Source organism: Sabethes cyaneus, chromosome 2 (assembly GCF_943734655.1).
Source record: "Sabethes cyaneus chromosome 2, idSabCyanKW18_F2, whole genome shotgun sequence".
Lineage (NCBI taxonomy): Eukaryota > Metazoa > Arthropoda > Insecta > Diptera > Culicidae > Sabethes > Sabethes cyaneus.
The window spans coordinates 21,840,136-21,866,700 of NC_071354.1; the positions used below are offsets into that span (position 1 = coordinate 21,840,136).

Here is a 26,565-nt window from a genome sequence, read left to right on the forward strand (position 1 = left end):
CGTAGAACTACGTTAGGTTGGTTTTCGCGAAAAAACCTCGAATATTGAAGAAATCTTTTTACACCATATTGATATACGCGTACACTGATAATAAAACTTGGTTTATAGTACGAAAACGAGCGTTTGCTTTACGAATTCTTTCGTTGTTTTCTACCACGAACTAGATTCGTAAAATCAATCCTGAATGTTTCGTACATAGTAACAAAGCTATATTCGTACGAATCATTGCATTTTACAAAATGGTTTGTAGATTTTACGAATGCACGAAAAGGCTGTCGATAAAAATAATACTAGTTTTCACTATTTTCCGATAGGTGTCAGCATGCTACATTACCGACACCTATCGAAAAATATCGAAATCTTTATTATCTCTGAAAAAAGCTGATTTTATCGGGAATCGAACTGAGCTCGTTTATCATTCTTCTTTACGAACAGCCGACGACGCCGCAAACCACAGAACCACAACTACTGCATATCAAGAAGGTCATAATTGCACAAGTCTATTTTCTCTTCATACAATCTTCGCATCCCGTTTTCGTCGATAATGATGCCAGACAACAACCGTGCATCAAATGGGTCTTGATGCAAGACAGCTACGAATGTGCTCTCGTAAAAAATACGAACCATTCGTAATAACAACATTTGCGGTAAACAATAAGCCTACGAAAGTTTTTAAATGGTATGAAATTATTTGTACCAGCTACGAACATAGTTTTACGAATGTTTTTTCAAACAAAATACGAAATTATATTTTCAGTGTACGGTAAATCAGCTCTACTTACTGCATTTTTTGTTAGACAATACCTAACATTTTTCAATTATTTCAAAGTTTGTTAGAGAAACATGTAATTGATTGTATTGTATTGGATTGGTAGAAAAATTTCCAATCGATTGAGACCAATTTTTCTAGAATCTATTAAGAGATGACTAAGTTATAAGCGTGCAAACTATAACCACGTTTCGTTACATGTTCCCTTCCAGTTTTTCTAAAGTAAATATAGAAATCAGAGACGTAGTCTTATCACATTGCGATTGAGTAGGTGAGGTTTAGGTAATAAACGGTAATTGTAATTGATAAGGGAATTTAGCTAGTCCTCCACCGTTCCGTAATAAATAAAGTACATGGTTCGGTACAACCATGGATGAAATGGTTCGGTAAAAGCAAAGCCCAGGTGCTACCCAGTAGAACATTTGGTTTGTATATTTCGATTGCAACTGAAAAATTTGCATTTCTCAGTTCTCATTTCTGCATTTGCAGAAATTTACATTTGCAAATTTGCAACTGAGAAGTTTAATTTTTTCGACAGACTTTTTTACATGTTTTCGTTCATAAACTTTAAAAACTACAAAATTATTTTTAAAGTGTGAACCAACAAAGTAAAACTGGGTTTAAGGGGGCATAGTACTTTTTCAATATAAAAAAATCGAAATTTTTTTATTGATTATTTCGAAAGATTAACATTTTGACCATACGTGTTTCAAGACATTTCGATAAATTCCAAAAATTGACAAAGTTACAGCTATTTGTACCGCGCATGTCTGGAGCGATTACACAGCGAATAAAAACTTCAACGTCGTTTTTCTCGAAACCAGGTTTTGAAAGTCGGTACCATAAATATCTCAAGAACGGCTCAAGCAATTCTCATGATTCTTTTTTTGTTTTAAAGCTAACAAAATATCTAGTGTTTGACCCATCCTTTTTTTGATATTACAATTTTTGTATTTTTTAGAAATGTTTAAAGTCAATTTTTTCGACTGAAAACGTTACTTTTATGTTTGAATGTCCGCCATTTTGTTATGCGTTCGAATTTTAAAAAAAGGATGGGTCAAACACGAGATAATTTAATATACTTTCATGTCGTTTTGGAATTTTTCAATTCGGATAAGCCCCCCAGCGCCAATCCATGGTACCGTAAATCATGTTTTTTTCGAATGATCATGTTCAAGTAGCCGTAGGGGAGAGGGGAAGAGGTTCACATATGCAAACAAAATTGTAAATATTAGTATAAAGTGCAATGTTTTGAATGCAAAAAACCCGAATCGATTCGCTTTTCGCGTTATCGAGGAAAAAATATTTGAAATAAGGCAAAAAATATGGTGTAAAAAGTACTATGCCCCCTTAATTCACAGCGCAGGATAGATTTCGAAAGTCTACTAAAAGTCAAAATTAAGGATCAAGTTAAAATCCCAGTCAATTGCACATTATGCTTCAAGCCCAAATGCCAATTCAAATCGAAATCTTGCACTAAACCAATTCAACCAATTCAGGAGAATGTGTCTTGCAAGTTTTAAATCCAAACCGATACAATCGATACAATCTAAACTTCCAATCCATGTACGAGTTATATATTTTATTAATTCAAACTAAAAACCCAATCCCAACTCCAACCCTGACTCAAATGGACCAAATTCAAGTCCAAATTGTATTATTAGTCAATATTTCAGTTGTAGTACTGAACCAAATGTTATGTTTATGTTATGTTATGTTAATGTTATGTTATGTTTAATGTAAGTTTATGTTCCATCCCGGCAAGTGACTAACACTTCAAAAATAAAGTCCAAATCAAATCAAAATTTCAGTGTTAGTTTAGATTTGGAATAAAATCCCGTATAATAGGTATAATTTCATGTGAAAATCTAAATTGCAACACCGTGCTCCGAGTTCGGACTTCAGATAAAACTTTGATCTAAGGTTTAATTCTAGTTTAAATTGAAATTTGAGAACCTTGTCATAACACAAAACCGAAGACCGAAGATTCCAGATCAAATCGAAATCCTGGTGAATTATGAATTATATTGCAAGTTATAGTGCAAGTTTAAATTCTAATGCTAATTCTAAATTAAAGTTATATTTTGACCCAAATTATAGTAGAAATCTTAGTCTAAATTCGGCTTAAACTGAAATCTTTGTATGCATTCAAGTATTGATTTAGATTCAAGATCTGGATCTAATTCTAGATCAAATTCCCTCGTTAGCTATAATCTAAATTCAAGTTAAGATCTCAAGCGAAGTCGAAATCTTTGTCCTTGACCAAATTCATGGTAGTTCAGTAGTTTAAATTTTGACCCAAGCTCAAAACCAGCAGCAGCTTAAAACCCTGGACCTTGTCGAACTGTCGTTCCTAGTTTGAATTTCGATTTGATACCCAATCCAGACTGAATCTGTGACCGTAATCGAAGTTCTGGAAGTGCATGAGTAAATTATAAATCAGGATTAGAATTAGAATCTTTATTTCATAGGCTTTCAAGGTCAGATTTTGATTCAAACTTAAGCCCAAATTGCAGTTATAGTTCAAAGCCCCGTTTACATTTGTGGTTCAATTCAAGTATAAGTGCCTGTCTAAATTCAAATAGAAGTTTGAAATTTCTTCCGATTAAAAATCAACACCCAACACATCAGTCGAAATTCTTAACCTAGTTTGAACCACATTCATGTTACAACCGAAGATCAAATCAGGATTTCATTTAAAAACCTGATTGTAGCACAAATTCCAGTCCACGCTCAAGTTTCGATTGTAATTCAAATCCTAATTCATGTGAAAATTATATTGAAACTCGAATAAAATGGTATTCCTAATCCTACTCGTAACCATAATCTAAATCAGTTCGAGTTTAAAACCTGATTCAAAGCCAAACTCTAGACTTTATCGGAAATTCGCTCAACTGTATTTAATCATCCACTTCCAAATTTAAATTCAAATCCTCTTCCAGAATTTAAAATTATTCTTTGATGGCGGTTCAAATTTAACGTGGAAGGTGAACCTTAATTTGAACTATATTCCGGTACCGAAACTGGCTCAAGATCAAATTCCATTCTCAGATTTAAATTATAAGTTCAGTCCAAATTAAAATATTGGTAAATGACACATTCCATTGTTACCTGATACAACCCGAACTATGCAAATCGGTTCCTACTTCACCAAATCGCTACCATCCAAATAAAAAATTAGGTAGGATCTAGTCACATATTTTTTCGGCTATCCACAAATATGGTAGCCTGCCTGCCTGCCTGCCTTTCACCGTACAAGCTACGGACTACATGAACCAATTCACGCGATGTGTTGTTTATTCAATGAGGTGTATGAACATTTTGACTTTACAATATCGACGAATACTTTTAAGAATAGGATAAGAAATAGTGTGACTTAATGTGAATTTTATGTCTCTATGTTTGATTAAGTTTGTGTGCCAATGTTATTGTTATTATTAAAAGATAATGGGTTTTTATGCCGATTTGAGAATGGGATTAAATCTCAATTCAAATAGGCTTTTACCATCCACAGTTTAAATCTTCATTTAGACATTAGTTCCGATGAAGTAAGAAAATAAAATAAAATAAAATAAAAATAAATGAACTAAAATAAATGTCTGTAGAATTACAATCTCCATGTCTAGACTCATGTTCAAATGCTGGTATTAATATTCTAATTTTGGTTTAACCCTCTAACATTGTGGTTCCCAATCTTTTCTGGTGCGTCTCCGTCGCGGGAAATTTCATATACTATTTTGATGAGAGCCATATTCTTGGCGAACCCCCGTTTGGGAATTGCTGCTTTAACTATGATTATTTTGACTATAGATTATTTTTTCATAAAAGTATACTTAAAAGAAGCTCAAGTTTTGTTTTTCGTGCAAACATAACTAACTGGACGAGCGCCAGGTAAGAAATAGTCCAAATTTTTGGCGTTTTTCATATCCATGACATTCAAGACATTCCACCCAAATATATTTTCAGATTGAAGACATTTAGATTATTTAATTCTAAATGTACTCTTTTTAAGTGGAAATCGCCAACATTCACGAAATAATTTAAAGTGCAATTTTCCTGACTTCTTGTTTTAAAAAACCTGACACAGTTGCCAGAATAGTAATAAATCTGTTCTGAACGGCATTTATATAGCCTATTAAAAACAAATTTCATATGTGGCTCTGAGGCTCTAAAAGCAAGCTACCCTTTGACGGGTTAAATTCATTGAATTCATTGTCATATTCATACACATGCCCTAGTTCAAACATAAAATCATAAAATTTCAAACTCAAGTCGAGGATCATAAAAATGCTATATTCCGCTTGCAGTGAATTCATTCAAATAGAGGTGAACTGGTATGTTACACAAATGTAGTTGAAGGTAATAATTTAATTGAAGGCAATTCACTCACACACATTATACTTTTGACACACATAATAAAGTTTTTTTTATAAAAATTAACAATTTATCATTGTGTTTGCATCAATAGTAAGCCTACTTTCTCTTCCAGCATCTGCTCAAGACATCAATGCAAAACCGCACCGCCAAATGGTGTCGAGCAATTGAGATAGCTCCGTAGTGATCTGGTTACAACCTGAAGGTCCCGCACATGTCAGTAACCATTACATGCCTCATCAGGGGCTGCCTAGCGGCTTCGGTTGGCGGTACCGCAAGTTTTCATCCAAAACCATTCAATCGAAACCATTACGCTGCGCCCCAATAACAACAATTTATTACAAGAAAAAAAAAAATCTTTCAAAGACCACACTCCCATGAAAGGCACCACATCTCCCGTACATATTTGTATAGGCCAGGCCGCCATATACAACTCATTTGCGGTTTCATCAAATTTATCAACTGGTACATCTCCCTCCCTTGGTCACCCCCCGGTCGAGCCGACCCCGGGCCGGACTCCAGCCATGTAGCGGGCCAACCAAGTACAAGAAAACGAGAAAAAACCGCCCCGGGAGACGGACCGACCGACTGGTTCTGGCTCTGGACCGACGAGACCGAATCCGGGCCCCTTTGACGCAGCTGATGGATGAGTGAGGTTACCGCCGAGTCAACCCACGGAGGCGCCACAAATGCAAATCCCGCTTCTGGCATCATCATCATCCGGCCAATAATAAGCCAGTGCGCACCGTTTTGTGCCAGGTTGGCATTGGTAACGACGACGTCGACGACGATGATGAGGACGACAACGGCTGCGGCGGCGGCAGCCCCAAAGGAGAGATGGGTCTATGAATTTGTTTATTTTCATACAGTTGATTCGATTACTGCCAGCCAGTCTCAGCCTCAGCCTCTGCGGAGATTGGTTTTCAGTAAGTAAGCTAAATGTTTGCAGCCAGCAGTGTTTGGCAAGATGTTATTTATTTTAATGCCATAGACGTCTGCGGGTTACGAATCGCTGCAGGCAAATGATCCTGCTGCATTGTGGGTTCGGATTTATTAGGTGCAATAGCTGTAAGCTAGGCACAGGCAGTAAACCAACCATCCTGCCAACCAACCAACCAACCAACGGAACGCATTCGGTGAATGAGGAGACTCCCATGCGGTGGTGGGTCCGAGGCGGGCACTGCGACACCGACCGACAGCTGTGCAGGTTGGCAAATTATCGTCAATCATTACATTGAAAGTGGGCAACTGTTGTGTGGTTTATTTAGTTCGGTGCTCTTTTGTGCAGGCTGACCTAGACTAGTTTAGTATCCAGACTAATTTCCAATGGTGCTGGTACTTCAATGCCGGAGTTTATTTGAACCAGAAAAAAAGTAATGATGAAGAATTTATGTGTAGTAGCTCGCAGCGGAGATTGAATTTGAAGTAAGCCATAACTTTTATTTCCATATTTACAATAAAGAAAGAACCTGCTGGGCATAGTGTTAATTATTGGTAAATATGTTCCATGCCTACATTCATTAACAATTTTAATGGCATATTTTAGTATCATTTTATCGATCCGTCGATATGTTTTATTGCTTTTGGTTTCACGATTTTCATCTTGTACTGTGGGTGATACTGTGCAATATGTGAGTCAAATCTGCAATAAATGAGATTACTGTTATATCTACATCATTAACAGTAAAGTGCTTAGGATGAGAAACATTTTTTTTTTTGTAAAATGAAGGAGTTTCTGGTGCAAAAAATGATAAATTGGATGAAACTGAGAGAATTCGGGTCGTTCAATAAGCCGTATGAATAAAACAGTTTGCTTTGCTTTTTCCGTTTAAAGCGTATGGGAGCATATGCTCTAACTCTTTTATTCATATGTATTCTGCCTAATGGCAGGTGGGAGTCGAACCCACACTCTTTCGGTTGATACCCAAATGTTTTTGCAATTAAACTACTGTTGCTGTCTTATATTAGATTACAGAGACTAAAACTATAGTTTCAACCATATTTATTTATAAACAAAAATTTCATCTTGTTTCCAATTGAAATGTATGATTGAAATAAAAATAATTACTGTTATATCCATGTCAAATTCAAATTTGAAAATACTTTACTTTTAATTCGAAACTATTATCTTATTGATTGAAATAGAATTTCGATGCAGGCATCTATTTTGATAAATATAAGCGCCCATTCTAATGTTGGCATCCCAAGCAACAATTCAAAAACCGCTTAGTTTTATTTGAATTTTATAAAGGTTTTATTAGGTAGGTACCGAATCGTGAAACAAGTTTGTTGGAAAATTTTTTAGTGCTAGGCTTTTATAAACTTAACACTTATTTGAGTTGTATGTTGAACTGTAATATTTTTCATAATAGCAGCAATAAATTTGTTTGGTCAGTGTTATCATATTAAAACCATGCAAAAACCATAAACAGTTTTTTGCGATTTGACAAACAAACGCAATAAAATCGAGAGTTAGATAGATGACGAGGTAGAGAATATACGTGTTAATGCGTAGTCAATGACTGAAGAATAGTAGGTCGAAACGTCCGCGGAAAACACAATATTGGTCTGTATTTCACCGAAAAAATCAAGAAACTCAAATTATGCAATAAAATCAACCTTGATTGATGCGCCATACTGTATTGCTACGCCCCACTTATAGAAAGTTTGTAAGAGATGTGTTGTATCCAACCAGTTTTACGGTGTACACTCAAGTCTTTTTTTACACGGTTTATTTTTACGATTTTTGAATTCACGCGGTTTTTTTTACGACGAATTAACGCGGTTTTTTTACATCATTTTTCGAATAAACGCGGTTTTTTCAGCGATTTTTAAATTTGAGCGGCTTTTTGATGATTTTGAACTTACGCAGTTTTATTAACGTCGACTTTTTGAATTAACGCGGTTTTTTTACAACATTTTTATTATTAACGCGGTTTTTTTAAAGATTTTATTTTATACGGTACGTATCCCCCGTGTAAAAAAAGACTTGAGTGTAATATTAAATTAACAACCACAATACATTTGCTTTATGAACAGTTTTATTATGGCTTTATAGATAGCTATAGGTGGGAGTATTATCTTCGAATTGTGCACCATAATAAAACCAGAGGTAATGTTTCATACCGCAATAAAACCTTTATAAAATTCATATAAAACCAAGCGGATTTAGAATTGTTACTTTGGGTGGCACCTGAATGATATAAAAATATCACTTTCATTATTAAAAATGATAAAGGAAATGTATGAGAATAACATAAAACGATTGAACCGAAAATAGAAAAATAACCATAAAAAACAAACTAAAATAAATAACACTATCCAAAAATTTCCCAGAAAAATCAACAAGAAACGGAAACTGGCACAAAAATGGTACAGAATTCACCCAAAGTGGTATAAAAATAAGTTTATTCCATTTTTAGATCGGAAAGTAATTTTATGAAATAAAAATGCGCCGTTTCAAATCAAACCTTATTGATAATATATGAAATAAATCATCGTAATTTCTTGATAAATGACGTAAAACCGATACTTAGCTTTTCCATGGCACAAAATGAATCAAATATGATACAAAAATGACATAAATAAGGGCAGTAAAATGGAAAATGATTACATAAATTGATATAAATACGATAATTCAAAAGTAGTATCGAAATAATGAAAACATGATACGAATAATGTTTCAAAAACATCAGAAAAATATACAAAAAGGACTCAACATGACTTAAAAATGGTACGAAACTAACACAAAAATAATGCGGAAATAATGCAAAAAAAACGACAGAAAAACTTAATAAAAAAAGATACAAAAAACATTATCATCATCATCTCTTTGATATAATTTTAGATATAATTTAGATATACACTCAAGTCTTTTTTTACACGGGGGATACGTGCCGTGTAAAAAAACCGTTTAAAAAAACCGCGTTAATTCGAAAAATTTTGTAAAGAAAACCGCGTTAATTCGAAAATCGAAAGTAAAAAAACTGCGTTAATTCAAAAATAACCGAAAAAGCCACTTGAATTTAAAAATCTCTGAGAAAAACGTGTTAATTCGAAAAATGATGTAAAAAAACCGCGTTAATTCGAAAACTGATGTAAAAACACCATGTTAATTCAAAAATCATCATAAAAAACCGCGTTTATTCAAAAATCATAAAAATAAACCATGTAAAAAAAGACTTGAGTGTAGACCACAAGTATATTGAGTTAGTAAAACATTCGGGTACCAACCGAAAGGTGGTGGGTGCGAGCCCTATATATTTTTGGTCTATATCAAAATTTTCCAGTTCATCCAAAAAATCATTTTTCGCATCACACTTCCTCCCTTTCCAAAAAGGAGTTTACGCCAATACCGGGTATAGAGTCATATACATACAGGGATACCACGATATAAGACAATTTATAATTTCAAAAAGTTGTCTTATATCGAAATTGTCTTATATCGAAACATGATTTTTTTCAAAAAAAAAATGCCTTAGCGGTCGCCAATTTTGCTCTGTGTTGTGTGTTTACATTTTCTGAACTATTTATTATTGTTTGAACTATTACATTTTTACAATTTTTAGCGTTATTTTGAAATAATGAACATCCTCATGACGCTGATTTTGGAATGAAAAATTAGCTCTGGCATCGTTACAAGCTATGTCAAAGGGATTTGTTTCGATATAGGACAAAAATTGTCTTATATCGAATTGTCTTATATCGGGATTGTTTTATAACGAGGCTGTCTTATATCGAGGTATACCTGTACAAGAAAATAAAAAGTTCTTCGTCATCGTCATCGTCGTCCCACTGCATTGAATAAAAATTACACATAAAAGACATAATAGTGAAACAAAATTACACAAAACTTATTGATTATTAACAAAACTGACTCATTTGCGTAGAAATAATACAAAACGGCTCATAATAATACAACAAAATTATACAAATATAATACAAAAATGGTACAAAAGTGAAATATTAAGGACACAATAATCAATTGCTCGCAAAAAGTGAAACCAGCGATACAAAAACTACACAAGAATGACACCAGTTTTAGAAATAACACGAGAATAATTTAAAAATGACGCAAAATTACACAAAAAAGTACAATGACTCAGAATATAAAAAAATGATACAAAATTATATGATAAAAAATTATGATAAAACCAATACACAAATCATGACATTTGCGCACAAAAAACTTCAAAAAGACTCTAAACTATTAAAACTTGACACAGAAATACCATGAAAATGACACAAAATTGACTCTAGCAGAACACAAAAATAACACAGAAATGAAAAAATAATGGCATATAAATATGTAATGCAAAAAAAGACACAAAGAATGTAGAAAATGACACAAAGTTGATACAAAAGGTGCAAAACGTATATAAAACCTGTTTTGCGATTTATTATTTGTTCTTTTTTGTGCAAATTTGTTGCAGATAAACTTGTTTTTGAGCGAATCCTATGTACGGTGCAAAAGTAAACGTATAAATAATAAAAAATCACACAAAAAAGGATCGCGCAAACCTGTTTTTGTATAAATAATATAAAACTAATATACAAAAAAATATAAATGAGAAAAGGTTAATACTGTAAACGATAAATAACAAAACCAAACGACAAAAACTACAAGGTGGACAGCGCTAAGGGTTGTACGAAAGGGTGACGTAACACTATATCAGATCATTAGATCAAAGACTAATGTAAACTGCGTTTCTGGCATATGTATGTTTATAAGAATCTGTGAGTGCCATTGTCTAAGTGAATGTTTAAAGGAGAAGAGTGAAATATTCAGACTCAATTCTTCATTGAGTGCAATGGTGGCTTTGAAAACACGTAGACGGGATTCATGAGTACAACGCTTGCAACCATTGAGATTTTTTTAAATATCACTTGTGTATATCACAAAGGTTGAAATAGCAATGAATGGCCAGTCCAAAGATTATTGTATTAAATACGATTATGCGTAGCTTGATATGTTTGAATAATCTTACTTTAACTCGTTTGTGGCCTTTAAAAGGGCCATTGGTTATAAATAACATTAAAGCCAAAGCACGTTCATTGCAAATATGACGTGCCATTCGAATGTCCTTCTCTTTTGACATGAATGGCAATAGGCACGTAAGTTAGCGGCGTCGTTTCACTGCCTTTCGCTCCGAAAAGGTTTTGCTAGTTTACTTTCACAGCTTACCGCTTGTTACATAGCAGAAAATATGGCACATACGCAAAAATTTCTGTTTTATTTGTACGAGAGTCCTTATCTTCTTACCACAGGGGTGAGGGGTCTCAAACCATCAAGAAATAAATTCATGTCTACAAAAACCCCCACATGCCAAATTTGGTTACTTTTGCTTGATTAGTTGTCGAGTTATGAGGAAATTTGTATATCATTTGTATGGGAGCCCCCCTTCCTAAAGAGGGGAGGGGTCTCAATTCATCATAGAAAAAATTTTGCTTTCTGAAACCCCCATATGCCAAATTTGGTTCCATTTGCTTGATTAGTTTTCGAGTTTTGAGGAAATTTGTGTGTCATTTGTATGGGAGCCCACCATAAAATTGTTCTCTTACCCCCTTCATAAAATTGCTGATCATTTTATCTCTCCAACGACATATAAATTATTTAGTTTCGTTCAGTAGTTTAGTCGTTACTAGCATTTGAAATCTTTCATTCAAACGTTACACTTCTATTTTCGTTTTCACAAAGTGATACCCAGTCCCAGTATAGTAAACAAAGACGTAGACCTACGTCAAAAAATGATAGACACTATCACAAGTTGTTAGACCTAGAATCAGCCAAATTCATGCTAGACGACTATGCGCTATAAATTATATCGATCATGCATATTCGATCATCACTAGCTGATGAATACTCTCACAAAACACAAGAGAGTAAATCAGTAGGATCTAATGACAAGATGAGGTTCCAATAAATCAATAGCTTCTGGATAGCCAATACGATAACACGTCCCCCTTTTGTACAATCGTTCAGTAAATATACTCGGAAAGGATAAATGTCGATTTTTCAATACAATCTACGTGGAAATTATGTTCATTGTAGGGATCAGTCCCGGCGTAGTGGTTAGCATTCACGCCTCTTACACCGAGGACCCGGGTTCAAATCCCAACCCCACAGAAGTCACGAATGACCCAAGCTGGTTAAAGTGACAATAATCTAGCAAAAAAAAATATGTTCATTGCTGATACATTCTTGCGGCAAATTTCGGACTAAGATCGGTTCAATTGTTGACAGTTAACAAAAGGGGGTGGCGGTCCCTAACAGTGGGGGAGACCATAACTCCGAAATATCTTGACCGATCTGCACCAAACTTGACTCGATTGTTGCTTCGCATAAGAGAATTAGCACTGGAAGGCTGACAAACGACGGAGTGGTCCCTATCTCAAGATGGGGAGGTCCAACTATGTAAAAGGGGTTGCCTTTCACTTTCATTTAGACCGATTCCAGTTCACTAGAGGTTAGAATAGAAAAAGGTGGAGGGGTTATGGCGGGTGCGATAAGGGAGCGCCCCCTCGAGGAGGTATATATGAAAAAAGGGCTTTGTTTCTCTTCCGTTATAGTGTAGCGCAAATTGCTGCATAATTGTATAGATGTCAGAAGAGGGAGCAGACTTTGCGGGAAGGGGGGGGGGGGGGGGTTGGGGTAACAAGAAACGCTAGTATGAATATATGTGTGCCACCAGAACTCCAAAATGCCTGGAAGATTCTTTATCAAACTTGGCACACGTGTTCCTTGTCGTTAAATAATCAGCGTATGGGAGAGGTGACAAAAGGGGTGGCGGTCCTCAATAATGTGGGGGGCGGTTGGTCCAAATAAGTAAAAAGAGTTGCATTTCTCTTGCATTTAGACTGATTGCAGCTGTGGAATTGACTGGTGGCATGGGGGAGTTTGGGGGATACAAATTTACTACAAAAGAAAGACACGAAAAAATTAGATATGTAACTATCTAATAGAAGGGTGCGACCTAAGTTTAATTGCCCAAAACACTCGGATACCAACCGAGAGAGTGTGGGTTGGAGTCTCATCTGCCATTAAACGACCCGATATATTTTTGATCTTATATCGAAATTACTCACAAGGAAACATCACTATCGGTCACAGGATTAGAGCTTAACCATATACACCATAGTGTAGTCCTGTCAATCCAGAACTTCACTGCATTGCACGTATAGGTGTAGCCTATGGAACTTTTTTGAGGAAACTTAACTTGAAATTTGTATGGGCATTTGACTTAACGGAGGCGCATGGTACATTGTGGATATCCTAAACGTTTAAGTAACAGATCAAAAAGAAAATGATATTGTTTGAAAAAGGATAATTAGATTATGCGCTGGTGTATTAAATTTATATGGATGTCCATCAATGAAGTCGGTCCGATACCATGAATACCATGATACCATAATAACTTTCAAGCCTTTGTACCAAAGCATGTCTAGAATTGCCAATACATTGTTCTGCTTTGTCAAGATTGTGATGCCACTTATGCCTCTACGGTTAACACCGATGATACTAATAGCATCCGCAAACGCTAGGAGCATATGAGATTTCGTGAAGATGGTATAGCGATAGCACCTTCCAATACAATTTTGAAAAGCACCAATATACAATGTTGAAAAATTGGAACCATTAACAATAGAACTTTTCAGCCTTTACGTTTAATTGGCCTAACGTCTTATGACAAGGCCTGCGCAGTATAATTTCTCCATCTGTTTCGGTCCATGGCAACTGATCTCCAGTTCCGCGGGCACCCAGTGCTCGCCAGATCTCGCTCCACCTGGTCTTGCCACCTCGCTCGCTGTGCCCCTCTTCGTCTTGTTCCTACCGGATTTGATGCGAAAACCATTTTTGCAGGATAGTTGTCCGGCATTCTAGCAACATGTCCTGCCCAACGTATCCGTCCAGCTTTAACCACTTTCTGAATACTTGGTTCGCCGTAGAGACGCGCGAGCTCGTGGTTCATTCTTCGCCTCCATACACCGTTGTCTTGCACTCCGCCAAAGATGGTTCTTAGCACCCGCCGTTCGAAAACTCCGAGTGCTCGTAGGTCCTCTTCTAGCAATGTCCACGTTTCGTGCCCGTAGAGGACAACCGGTCTAATTAGCGTTTTGTACAGTGTGCACTTTGTACGGGGGCTCAGATTGTTCGACCGCAAGTGTTTGTGGAGTCCGTAGTAGGCCCGACTTCCGCTGATAATACGTCTTTTAATCTCACGGCTGGTATTGTTGTCCTCTGTTGCCAGCGAGCCAAGATATACGAACTCGTCGACTACCTCGAACTCATCCCCGTCGATTACCACGGTGCTGCCCAAGCGAGCCCTGTCGCGCTCGGTCCCGCCCGCCAGCATATACTTCGTTTTAGACGTATTTATCTGCAATCCAATCTTCTCTGCTTCGCGTTTCAGTCTGGTGTACTGATCTTCCACCGCCTCAAATGTTCTGCCGACAGCATCCACGTCGTCAGCAAAGCAGATAAATTGACTGGATTTGTTGAAAATCGTGCCCCGCATTTCGATCGCCGCTCGCCTTATAACACCTTCAAGCGCAATGTTGAATAGCAGGCAGGAAAGACCATCTCCTTGTCGAAGTCCCCTGCGAGATTCGAATGGGTCCGACAATCCACCCGAGATTCTCACACAGCACTGGATCCCATCCATCGTAGCCATGATAAGTCTAGTAAGCTTACCCGGAAAGCCGTTTTCGTCCAAAATTTTCCATAGCTTTTGTCGGTTTACACTATCATATGCGGCTTTGAAATCGATGAACAGATGGTGCGTGGGGACTCGGAATTCGCGGCACTTCTGGAGGATCTGCCGCAGGGTGAAGATTTGGTCTGTTGTAGACCGACCCTCCATGAAGCCGGCCTGGTAACTTCCCACAAATCTATTGGCTATTGGCGATAGTCGATGAAAGAGGACTTGGGACAGCACTTTGTAGGCGGCATTCAGGATAGTGATGGCTCGGTAGTTCTCACAATCCAGCTTATCACCTTTCTTGTAGATAGGGCAGATAACCCCGTCTTTCCACTCCTCCGGTAGTCGTTCCGTATCCCAAATCTTGACAATCAATTGATGCAGACAGCCGGCCAACTTGTCCGGGCCCATTTTAATAAGTTCCGCTCCAATGCCATCCTTTCCCGCTGCTTTGTTGTTCTTCAGCCGCTGGATGGCTTCTTTAACTTCCCTTATCGATGGGGGTGGCACATCTTCGTCGCTTGCTGCACCAATGTGGTCACTTCCTCCGCTATCATGGTCTTCCGCCTGCACGCCATTCAGGTGTTCATCGTAGTGCTGCTTCCACCTTTCGATCACCGCACGGTCATCAGTCAAGATACCTCCATCTTTATCTCTGCACATTTCGGCCCGCGGCACGAAGCCTTTGCGAGATCCGTTGAGTTTCTGATAGAACTTCCGTGTGTCGTGAAAGCGGTACAGCTGTTCGAGTTCTTCGCACTCCTTCTCCTCTTGGTGGCGCTTCTTTTCCTTGAAGAGTCGGGTTTGCTGCCTCCGCTTCTGTTTGTATCGCTCCACATTCTGACGGGTGGCTCTACGCAGCATTTGTACCCGCGCTGCGTTCTTCTCATCCAATATCTGCTGGCATTCCTCGTCAAACCATTCGTTACGTCGATTCGGTGCCACACTGCCTAGGACGTTCTCCGCTACGCTGTTAATGGCTGTTTTCACGGCATTCCAACAGTCTTCAAGAGGGGCTTCATCCAGCTCTCCCTCTTCCGGCAGCGCGGTTTCGAGAGATAACGCGTAGTTTTCGGCGACCTCTGGTTGCTTCAGTCGCGCTAGATTATACCGTGGCGGGCGGCGGTATCGTATGTTGTTCACAACCGATAGTTTTTGACGTATCCTTACCATCACTAGGTAGTGATCCGAATCAATGTTAGCGCCCGGATAGGTTCTGACGTCGATAATGTCTGAAAAGTGCCGACCATCTATCAGAACGTGGTCGATTTGTGATTCTGTCTGGTTGGGTGATCTCCAGGTGTACCGATGGTAGAGGTTATGCTGGAAGAAGGTACTACGTATGGCCATGTTCTTGGAGGCGGCGAAGTCGACAAGTCTTAGGCCGTTTTCGTTCGTTTGCGGGTGAGCGCTGAACCGTCCAATCACCGGTTTGAATTCCTCCTCCTGACCAACCTGAGCATTACAGTCCCCGATGATAATTTTGACATCATGTCTTGGGCAGCGGTCGTATTCACGCTCCAACTGCGCGTAGAATTCGTCTTTGTCATCATCGGTACTTCCGAGGTGAGGGCTGTGCACGTTAATTATGCTTATATTGAAGAATCGGCCCTTGATTCTTAATCTGCACATTCGGGGGTTGATCGGCCACCACCCGATCACCCGCTTCTGCATCTCGCCCATCACTATAAAAGCTGTGCCCAGCTCGTGTGTATTGCCGCAGCTCTGGTAGATGGTATGACCATCTCTATACGTACGTACCATCGTTCCTTTCCAGCATACCTCCTGCAGCGCTACGATGTCGAACTTGCGGCTCTTCACTTCTTTAGAAAGCACGTGGGTACTTCCGAGGAAATTTAGAGACCGACAGTTCCATGTTCCTAATTTCCAATCGTTAGTCCGTTTTTGTCGCCTGGGTCTTTGCCGATTGTTCCGATTAGAGTTATTATTATTACTTACGGAGTCCATTGCTTTGGTTTTACCTTTGTTATACTTTATAACAAAGGTTTAGAAATTGGTCGAAAAACACGAAATTGATCCAAGGCCCGGAGGGCCGAGTCACATGTACCAATCGATAGGGTTCGACGAACTGAGCAATGTCTGTGTGTGTGTGTGTGTATGTATGTGTGTATGTGTGTATGTGTGTATGTGTGTTCGCTCCGAATTTTCTATCGCCTGTTACTCAGAGATGGCTGAACCGATTCGACCGCTATTACTTTTGTTTGAAAGGTATTATTGCCTAGTATATTACTATTAAATGGTTTCGTGGTCTGACTTTTCGTTTGAAAGTTATAAGCAAAAATGTGAAAACTACGTGACACGGTTTTCTCCGGAACCACGCAACCAATTTTAACGATATTAGTACCAAACGAAAGCTCTTATTATTAATAAACATTTTGCTAAGTTTTATTGAAAACGGACAAGCAGTTTAAAAGTTAGCCTTGAAAAACCTGTTTTGACTAGGTACAAATGAACGCCTGTTTCTTAGAGATGGCCAAACCGATTTACGCGCTATTAGTTTCATTTGGCAGGTAATATAACCGGATAGATCACTATTGAATGGTTTTCAGATTGGACGTTTAATTTGAAAGTTATGAGCAATCGAATACACCACACCAAAATTAACAATAATTTATAATGATTTTAACCAAGATAATTTACCTAATTTCAATTATTTTAATATCAAACGAGAGGTTTTCACACTACGAATATATATGCAAAATTACATAAGAATTGGTTTTACCGGTCAAAAGATATTAACCCTCGAATACTCGCGCCAACTTTTATAACACAGTTACTTGCGCGCACAATAGCCCAAAACCAAAGAAAACGTGCGCACTAGAGTTTTGACTAGGAAAACTAGGTTTAAAGTTTATCAAACCTTTGGAAGAGTTTCTTAAAATTGAAAGCTTTATCGTCTGGTAGAATTTGAATTTTGATTAATCCCCCTAAAAGTGAAATAAAAAAATTATTTTCCTTCAGTTTCAATACAACACATTGATGTGTTCTGCAAAGTTTTAGAGCATATTATTACAAGAAATTTTGCTGAAAACACTAACCTTCTATCTCTTCAGTGAAGGTATAAAAATCTTATTTATTGTATATGAATTTGTAAAATCAGTTTTTCTATTCTAACTCTTCTTGTAATTGTTGTATGACTTTTTCATGTATTACAAAGTTGTACAAAGAATAAAAATACACAACTTTGCTGAATTTTATATACCTCTATGATTGCTTGTTTAGGAACTGTAGAACTTTAATTGTAAAAAATAACCTGATTTTGACCTCGAATTACTCGATTAGCAACAGACGGATACATCTTAAACATTTTACATTTGCTGGTAGTTTTGCTGCATACAGACACCATTTTTCCATATGAAGAAACGAGAGAAAATTCCAGTTGGGGTCAATTGCGGTACACCTCACATGCTACTTGCTTCGTTTCTGTGATGTCGGTTTATGCTAATCTTGTTTCCTAACAATTTAAAGTATTAATGCATTGAATAATTCTGACATTTTGCTCATAACAAGTTTACTGAAGAATATACGTTAGTGTATACGTAATATACGATTTGTAACTTTATAACAATATGGCATTCAAAAACCTACACATGTTGTACAAAATACAACAGCGTGAGTAACCGAAGGTTAATAAAAATTGATGAAATTTATTCAAGAAAACTTTATTGTTGTGAATCAAATAGAATGGCATTACAAGAAATTATGCATAGTTCAAAAACTTATAAACTAGACCTTTACTACGCAATGTATATGTTAAAGAATAATATTTCATCTTACAACCTGCTTTTACTTGCACTTACCCTCATTAGTAACAACTTACTCAGCAATTTCATGAGAATAGGAACTATCAAAATTTATAAGTGTATATATTTGGTTCAAATTTTGTAAACTTATTCAATTTCCAAAAATTTCATGTAAACCAAACGTGTCTATTTCTATCTCAAATAGCAAGTAAGACCGTATAACAAAGGTTCCTTTCACCACTAGGTGGATTAAATCAGGTTTTTTTAGTGGTTCAGGCTTGCAAAGCCCGCAACCAACCCCACAGTATCGCCGGAGGGCCAACGTAGCTCGAAGGAGCCCTCCCCCCCTGTCAGCATACGACCTTGGTTTCCACCGGGGTTGGTTACCCGATCTCCACCCGAGGTTGCTCGTATCCCGGCTGGTACCACGAGGAGGTTGGGGTAGGAGTTGCTAGGTAAGAGGCTATGAACCACTGTGGGGTCTATTTTATGCCCAGTGCACAAGGCACCGATGGTACGCATTACCAAGCCATTTACCAGATTTTCAGCCTTTAAGTCTTGTTGAAAAATCATGTTCGAGCAAAATTTGCCACAGCTCATTCCGTTTAACGGAACCGTACCTCGCCTTAAAGTCTATAAACAAATGGTGAGTCTGCAAATTGAATTCCCGGAACTCATCGAGGATTTGTCGCAAGGTGAACATTTGGTCCGTCTTGGAGCGTTCCACTCGAATACCACACAGGTATTCGCCAACAAAGGTTTCCTGCAACGGCATCAGTCTGTTCTGAGAAACAGGATACCGGGAGAGAAGTTTGTATGCATAATTGAGCAAAGTAATGCTCGGTGATTGCTGCATTCGAGTCAAAGGCCTTTTTTGTAAATAGGGAACATGAGACCTTCTAACCAGTCCGTAGAAATTTCCTTTTCAGTCTATACCTTTTAGGATAACCTGATGGATTGCACCCGTTCTTTCAAAAGTTCGCTCCCGACTTTCAAAAATTCAGCAGGGAGGTCATCCTTTCCAACTGCTTTGCCATTTTGCAGCTATCTCGCTGCTTTTATAATATATATTTTATAATCTCGTCCAAAGTTAGTGGATCCATAGCTTGTCCATCATCTTCAGTCGTTCTCCTATTTCTGTTGAGCACTCTATCTTGTTGAGCATTCATCAATGTATCGGAATGTTGATCCCAACGCCTAGCCACCTCCTTCATCCATTGCTTGGCAATTTCGTTGCCCATCAAACCAAATTTGCTGGAGTATATTTGCAAATTTCCAATTGCTGTTTTATTCAACATAATACGTAACAAAGAAAAGGTAAAGAAGAATGCTTTTTTCGGTTATCCAACAGCAAAACTATTGTAAACATCTCTGAACGTTTGTGTCAATTATGCCACCGTATTTAGTTAAATAGAGAGAAAGTACCGTCCTGTATCGTAAACGAATAACTTAACGTATTAGCAGTATAAGAAAAGTTTAATAACACTTCCAGGTGAACAAAAAAAGGATTTTAGAAATGCTTTTTGCTTAATCAAATCATCCTTTTCCAAACCATATCATTTTCTTTTTGAACTGTTACTTAAACGTTTAGGATATTCACAATGTACCATGCGCCTCCATTAAGTCAAACGCCCATGCAAATTTCAAGTTAAGTTTTCTCAAAAAAGTTCCATAGGCTACACCTATACGAGCAGTGCAGCGAAGTTCTAGATGGGCAGGACTACACTATGGTGTTTATGGTTAAGCTCTAAGCCTGTGACCGATAGTGATGTTTCCTTGTCAGTTCCATCCAGTTTACCATTCTTCTCACCAAACGCTTCTTCACAAAAAAAATTATCGTTGGACCGCGACAAAGTCAGAGACAAGTAAAGCAGAAAAAAATTAAATGAGATACAAAAATGTTTCAAAAAGAGGCAAAAAAAGCATCCAAAACATGAAACAAATAGCACACAAAAACCGTAAAAAATACACCAAATAATACAAATGTGACACATAAATGACACATAAATGACACACAAAACAAAACGGCACGAAAAGAACACAAAAGAGATACAAACCGTTGTAGTTTTTTAACAGAAATGATACTAGGATCATTGCATGATACAAAATTGATACAAAAATGACACCAAAAATATACAAAAACAACTTAAAGCAATACACAAGTTATAGAAAAATCAGACTACAACACTATTGCCAAGAAGGGTCTGAAAATAAACGAAAATTACACAAAGATGATACAAAAGGAACTAATATGATTTCAAAATAAACAAATGTACCACAAAATACACAAAGTCGATATAGGGTACAAAACTAATACAAAAATACATGCAAATGTTATGAAAATGGCACAAAAACGACTTAATATATAACATAAGTAATACAAAAATTGCACAGAAAAACAAATTGATTTGAAAATGATACAAAAATCCATATTAAACTAACGCAAAATAGTGCAAAACTTATATAAAAATTACACAAAAATTAATAATCACAAAATGGATACGAAATTAATACAAAAGGGTCCGTAGTAACACAAAAAAGACCCCAAACCGTACAAGAATAACACAGAATAACCCACACATGTTACAAAAACTACATAGAAAGTTCACAGATAAAAAACAGATAATAAAAGGACACAAAACTTAATGACAGATAATATAAAAAAACTCAAAAATGGTAAACAAAAATAACACGTAGCCTAATACAAAAATTACAAAAGTGCCGCTAGCGACAAAAATATTCAAAACTAATACGAAAAGGATGCGAAAGTGGCAGGGAAAAAAACACGAAAGCGATAGAAAATCAACATATAATGACAAACACTACACCCAAGATTTGTAACCAAAGATAAGACCAAAATTACCAAGATTTGTGTTTTAACTTATAGTTATGGTTTGTGTCTGGTTTGGCAAATGTTGCTCAGTGGGCCTGGCCGATTTAATACTTGTTTTGTATAAACATATACCCGGTATATAGAATTATAATAGTAAATATGAATACAAGGCAAGATGTGCTTTGAGATGAGCTCGAACAAACACCAGGAACAAACTGGCTGGGTATACATTAGATTGATTGATTGATTGCTATGGTTTGTTTCTGGTTTAGTGTTAGTTTTTACTCAGTTAATCCGTTAACTCAAGTTAAATTATGACAAAATTGAAAAAATAATCAAATTTAACTCAGGTGAGATTCCGATAAAGGCTATTAAAGATATTGAGAAAAAAGTGTAAAGTCAACACAAATTAGAGTAGAGTTCTGGCAGTGAAATCTTATACTTAATTAAGATAACTCGACTCTTAAATTTCATTATTGCAAAAAAATTAACAGTTTGCAGTCCTTGCCTATTTCCCGTCGAATGCAAATTGAACGCACCCTTGCCTAGACACCACACACATGCACTCAGATCAACAAGACCCGTCAGTCTGCCCGTCCGCGTCCGTGTGCTGCAACCAAACAGGAAGGCAATAATTGGCGAACCAGATCTGCGGACGCCACCACGATATTAAAGTTACATAGGCAGTGACACCGGCAGCAGCAGCAGCAGCAACAGCAGCGACCAACAGGAGATGCCTGCCATCTTCGCCCGCCAATCGCGGCGACGCGAAACAGACAGGACGGTTGGTTGTTGTTGACTGAATAAACTGAAAACCAATTTCACTAATCGGTGCAGACGCGTTGCGTTGAGTGCCACGGGAGAAGAAGCTGTTGCAAAAATCCTGCAATTTACGACCATTACGATTACAATTACCATAAAATTGACACCGTTCAAAATGGGTTTGCCTAGAGTCGGATGCTCAACTGGCGCGCTAATTAGTTGCAAGTGAACATAAACTCGATCCGTCCAACGACGAATCGAACGAGCGCAAAATTGGCTCATCGAAGCGCGATGACTAGACGAGACTGTCATACGTGGAGGGGGGGGGAGACTGTATAATTACGGTAGTACACTTAAATAGTGACAGAAATAGTCCCAGCCGGGTTTGATTTTGCCACAGCAGCAGCAGCAGCGCAGAGGCTGCCTTGTCATTAGACGACGCACGCCTGACTCACATTCCTTCGATCGCTTTCGAACTGTCGTCGGCGGTCGATCGTGTTGCAACATAATTGTTTCTAAATAAGTGATCATCGTTTATGCAAATCGGCAAAAGAGTGGTCTCATTTATCGTCGTGAGGTGCAACTAATGAATATGTATGACATTTGATAATTATTTCGGTGTGCGTCAGACAGATTTGCCTATGAAACTTTACGCTTATGGTCGCAAAATGGAACGACTCTACGACGAAATAGTCTATCTCACTTCTCAGCCTATCACACGACATGTGAAGTTTAAAGTTTTTTTTCAATTATAATCGACTGAATTAAATAACTTACCGGCAATTTGTAGTGTTGCGTTGCGACTTTGCACTTTCCCAGCGGCATTTTGCGCCAGGCACCAGTAAACGCCGCCATCCTGTTCCTTCTTGCTGTGAACCGTTCTCAGGAAAAACAACGACCCGGACGGCAGCAGGACGTGGTTCGGTGTGAATTTGAACGGTTCACCGTCCTTGTACCACTCGATTCTCGGTTCCGGTTTGCCTTCCGCCTTGCAGTTAAGCGTGACCGGGTCATTCTTCGGTACGAGGACATCACTCGGATGTTCCGTTATCCGGGGCGTGCGGAATTGAGCTGAAACAGACCAGAAATAGGGAAACATTAGTAATCACATGGTGGCCCCGGAGGATTATGTCCTCCCGTGTGGAGATGGAAATTATTAATTTCGAGCTGAGTGCAAACTCACAACATGTCATTTGCCTTTCTGGGAATGTAGGCTAACTAGTCGTACGATATGTTGTGATTTCCCAAAGCCTGACTCATTGAGGCGCCTTACGACAGCCTGCCAATCCGGACTGCTAGTAATTTGCTTTCACTGTAAACCATTGGGAGGCTGTTGACAACTCACTGAAGCTTTAAGCTATTCCCCGAGTTTTGGATCGCTTTAAAATATTTGTCATCAGTTGAATAATCAAATAACTTGCAGTGATACATGAGAGACGGTATTATCAGCAGGTCTGTATTTTCATTTGTGAAATTTTGAGTTAAATGAATGAATATAAACGTGCGAACAATCGTAATCAATTTGATAGCTTCCTCTAATGAGTCTGCTTCATTTCAAAGATGACGAACAGGTTTGTGATTTCAGCTACCGTTTCACACTGATGTGAATATTCGAACTATACTATATTTAGTTAAATGTAGTCCTTTGTGCTATGCCCCGGATAATATCGGAACGCGACCTGTTCAACGTTAAAGTCGGAATGCATCATCGCATCGTTGCACAGTTTGCCATGTTAATCTCTAACCGAAAAATTTGCACTCAGTTATGTATTATAGATTAGGTGAACCGGCCTAGCAAGGTGACGCGTTGAATCGTTAAAGTGACGTAAGCACCATTAAAGTATTTTCTACAATTAATTCCTAACTTTAGAGTGCAGTAAAAACTGTTTTACACGTTTGACACATTTAACGACAGCTGCTGTCTAACAATTCGAATATTTAGAATTATAGATTCATTATTTCCATAAGGTAAGCGTACCAGTAGTAGCGCATTTAGTAGTAAAATTTCAAATTTTTGGTCAAAATACAGTGATATCAAGGTAAATAAACCATCGCACCTTTTTCTTTGGTTAGAGAGAGGTCACTTGCAGCACGCACACTAACTACCTAGTCTTCATTTTTCCATTATTCAGTAATTTGAGAATTGTTTCCGCCGTAGCATCCTTAGCCGGATTGCCAAAGATACGTCGTTCAACGCACTTCTTAGCTTCTGTTCTGTCGTGATCTCATCCATCGATCCATGCAGTCAACCATGGTTTTTTTGGGAAAGTCCTTTCACGATCGCTACGTTCCCTGACAAAGGCCTTGGGTATTTCCATTTTCAGACATTACCTTTCCTTTATTGACAGACTTCGCAGCCGGTTATTAGAGTACAGGACAATTACGGGGCTAGTGCAGCGATCCAGCCAAGATTCGAACATACGACGACTGGCTTGCTAGACCGTACCGTGTACCTCGTACCTCGTAGCTAACCGGGCCGGACGTTCCCTAATAACGAGCTCCTTGAATGCTGCGCTTATGTCCAACGGATGCTTTTGGCAACTCGAAGAGTAAATCTGAGTACGCCTGTTCTTCGCCACTTTTTCATCGAGGTCGTTCAGTTCAGGGGCTTACTTATTTATGATGTGTCTTATGCTCCACTGTCGACGGTTCCCACCATGGCTTTTACCTGTCGCCAGGATACGTTTTCGTCTACAACCCGGATGTCGTTGGCTAAGCTGCGTCGCCATGAGCCTCTGGGTCTGCCTCCTCTACGTAGTCCTTGCTAGAGATGGTCGGGTAGCGTAAAATTTGTCCGAAACTCGCACCCGTACCTGCATTCCCCGGGTTCGAGTCAGGTTCGGGTATTGAAAAAAAATAATTTGCGGGTTCGGATCGGGTACGGGTTTTTAATTTTTGCTTTTGAAACCGGGTACGGGTCGGGTAGGGTATCTCTATTGACCACAATTAACACTAAAGATGGTCGGGTACCCGGGCCCGTCCTGTACCCGACGGGTTGCGGTCGGGTTCGGGTATCAAAAATAATAATCTTGCGGGTTCGGGTCGGGTATGGGTTTTTAATTTTTTTCTTAATCGGGCACGGGTCGGGTTTGGGTATTCAAATTTTCATACCCGACCATCTCTAGTCTTTGCGGATTTCAGTCGTGTGCTTCTCTGCAAATCTCGTTCGCTCCTCTCCTGCATGTGATAATCTGTTTTTCTTTGCTATCTAGCATCGACTTACTTTCGACCCCGTTTTCTCGGGAAGCTCTCAACTGTCTGCCTTGATCGTCACACGCTACTGGCTGCATCGTAAATAATGTATAAACAACACACATTACACATTTCAGGTAAACCCTGCATTAGGATGCCATATCCTCCCCCGTCATAAATTAAACATTTCAATTTATGATTTTGTTTCAGGTCAATCATAGTTTATTCACATTATTTATATATGGGCGCAATTGTTAACTTATTCTTGTTTGTTATATTGAAATTCGTTAACTCTCATATACAACTGCTTAAGGTATACCGGGGCAAGTGGGACCTAAAAATGCATAGTTTGGGTTTATTCCACTGTGTTTTCTATACCTATGATTATTTCAAAATTCTTTCAGCACAGAAACTCTTCAGTGGTATCACTTCGAAGGATTAATTACGAAAAAAGCCTATCAATTTACATGAAATGAATCTGGAGGAGAATTTTCAAAATTATGGCGACAGGTCCCACTTGCCCCATTTACCGTGGCAAGTGGGACCTATATTCAAATTTGATTTCAAAGCATAAAATAATAGTAAATTGTGTAAGTTAATATTCCACAATGTTAAAGCATTGCAAGAAGCAATTAAAAACAATATTTGTACGAAGGGTTCATTCAAAAACAAAGCGTAACAAAATCAGATCACAACGGGCGACTTTATAATGTATATAAAGCACAAATCGTGAGCAATTACGCTATAAAGCATTATTGTAATGAAATGTTGTTGAATATGTCGTTGTATCTAATTCTTGCGAGACGTAATTTATGATTAACCATTGTTTAATAGCTCGAAAATACGATTATGATCTGTTTGTTCTACCATGCCCAATTCGGTAGAGCTACTCATGAGAGATAGTTACGTTATAATAACCACAACACTTTATTGTTTCAATTCCAGTTGCAGCTTTGCTTAATTATATCAAATTTGACTTTCCAAATTCAATAACCATCGTTTAGGTGAAACCAAAATGTGACCAAACTGTTTGATCCTTCACAAGCTGTGCATATGGGCTTTTTTCTTGGGGCCCCTCGGTTTAGTCCTTTTCGGTTTTATTTTAAAGCTTTACTGGTATAAATATTATGTAATTGAATTGAAAATGTTCTACAGTTCATCTAAAAAATGTAT

The 26,565-nt window shown here is 38.0% G+C and overlaps 1 protein-coding gene across 1 annotated transcript in view; it reads right to left on the reverse strand.

Moving 5' to 3' along the window:
* Positions 1–23,527, reverse strand: part of LOC128735179 (roundabout homolog 2-like) — a 144,403-nt gene extending 120,876 nt beyond the window's left edge. The window contains exons 1-2 of the mRNA XM_053829674.1: positions 23,384–23,527; positions 22,978–23,271 (exon numbers count right to left, since the gene is read on the reverse strand). Of these exons, the coding sequence (XP_053685649.1) occupies positions 22,978–23,271; positions 23,384–23,393 (304 nt within the window). The 5' untranslated portion in view covers positions 23,394–23,527. The remainder of the gene's footprint in view (positions 1–22,977; positions 23,272–23,383) is intronic.
* Between the last annotated feature and the right edge of the window lie 3,038 nt (positions 23,528–26,565).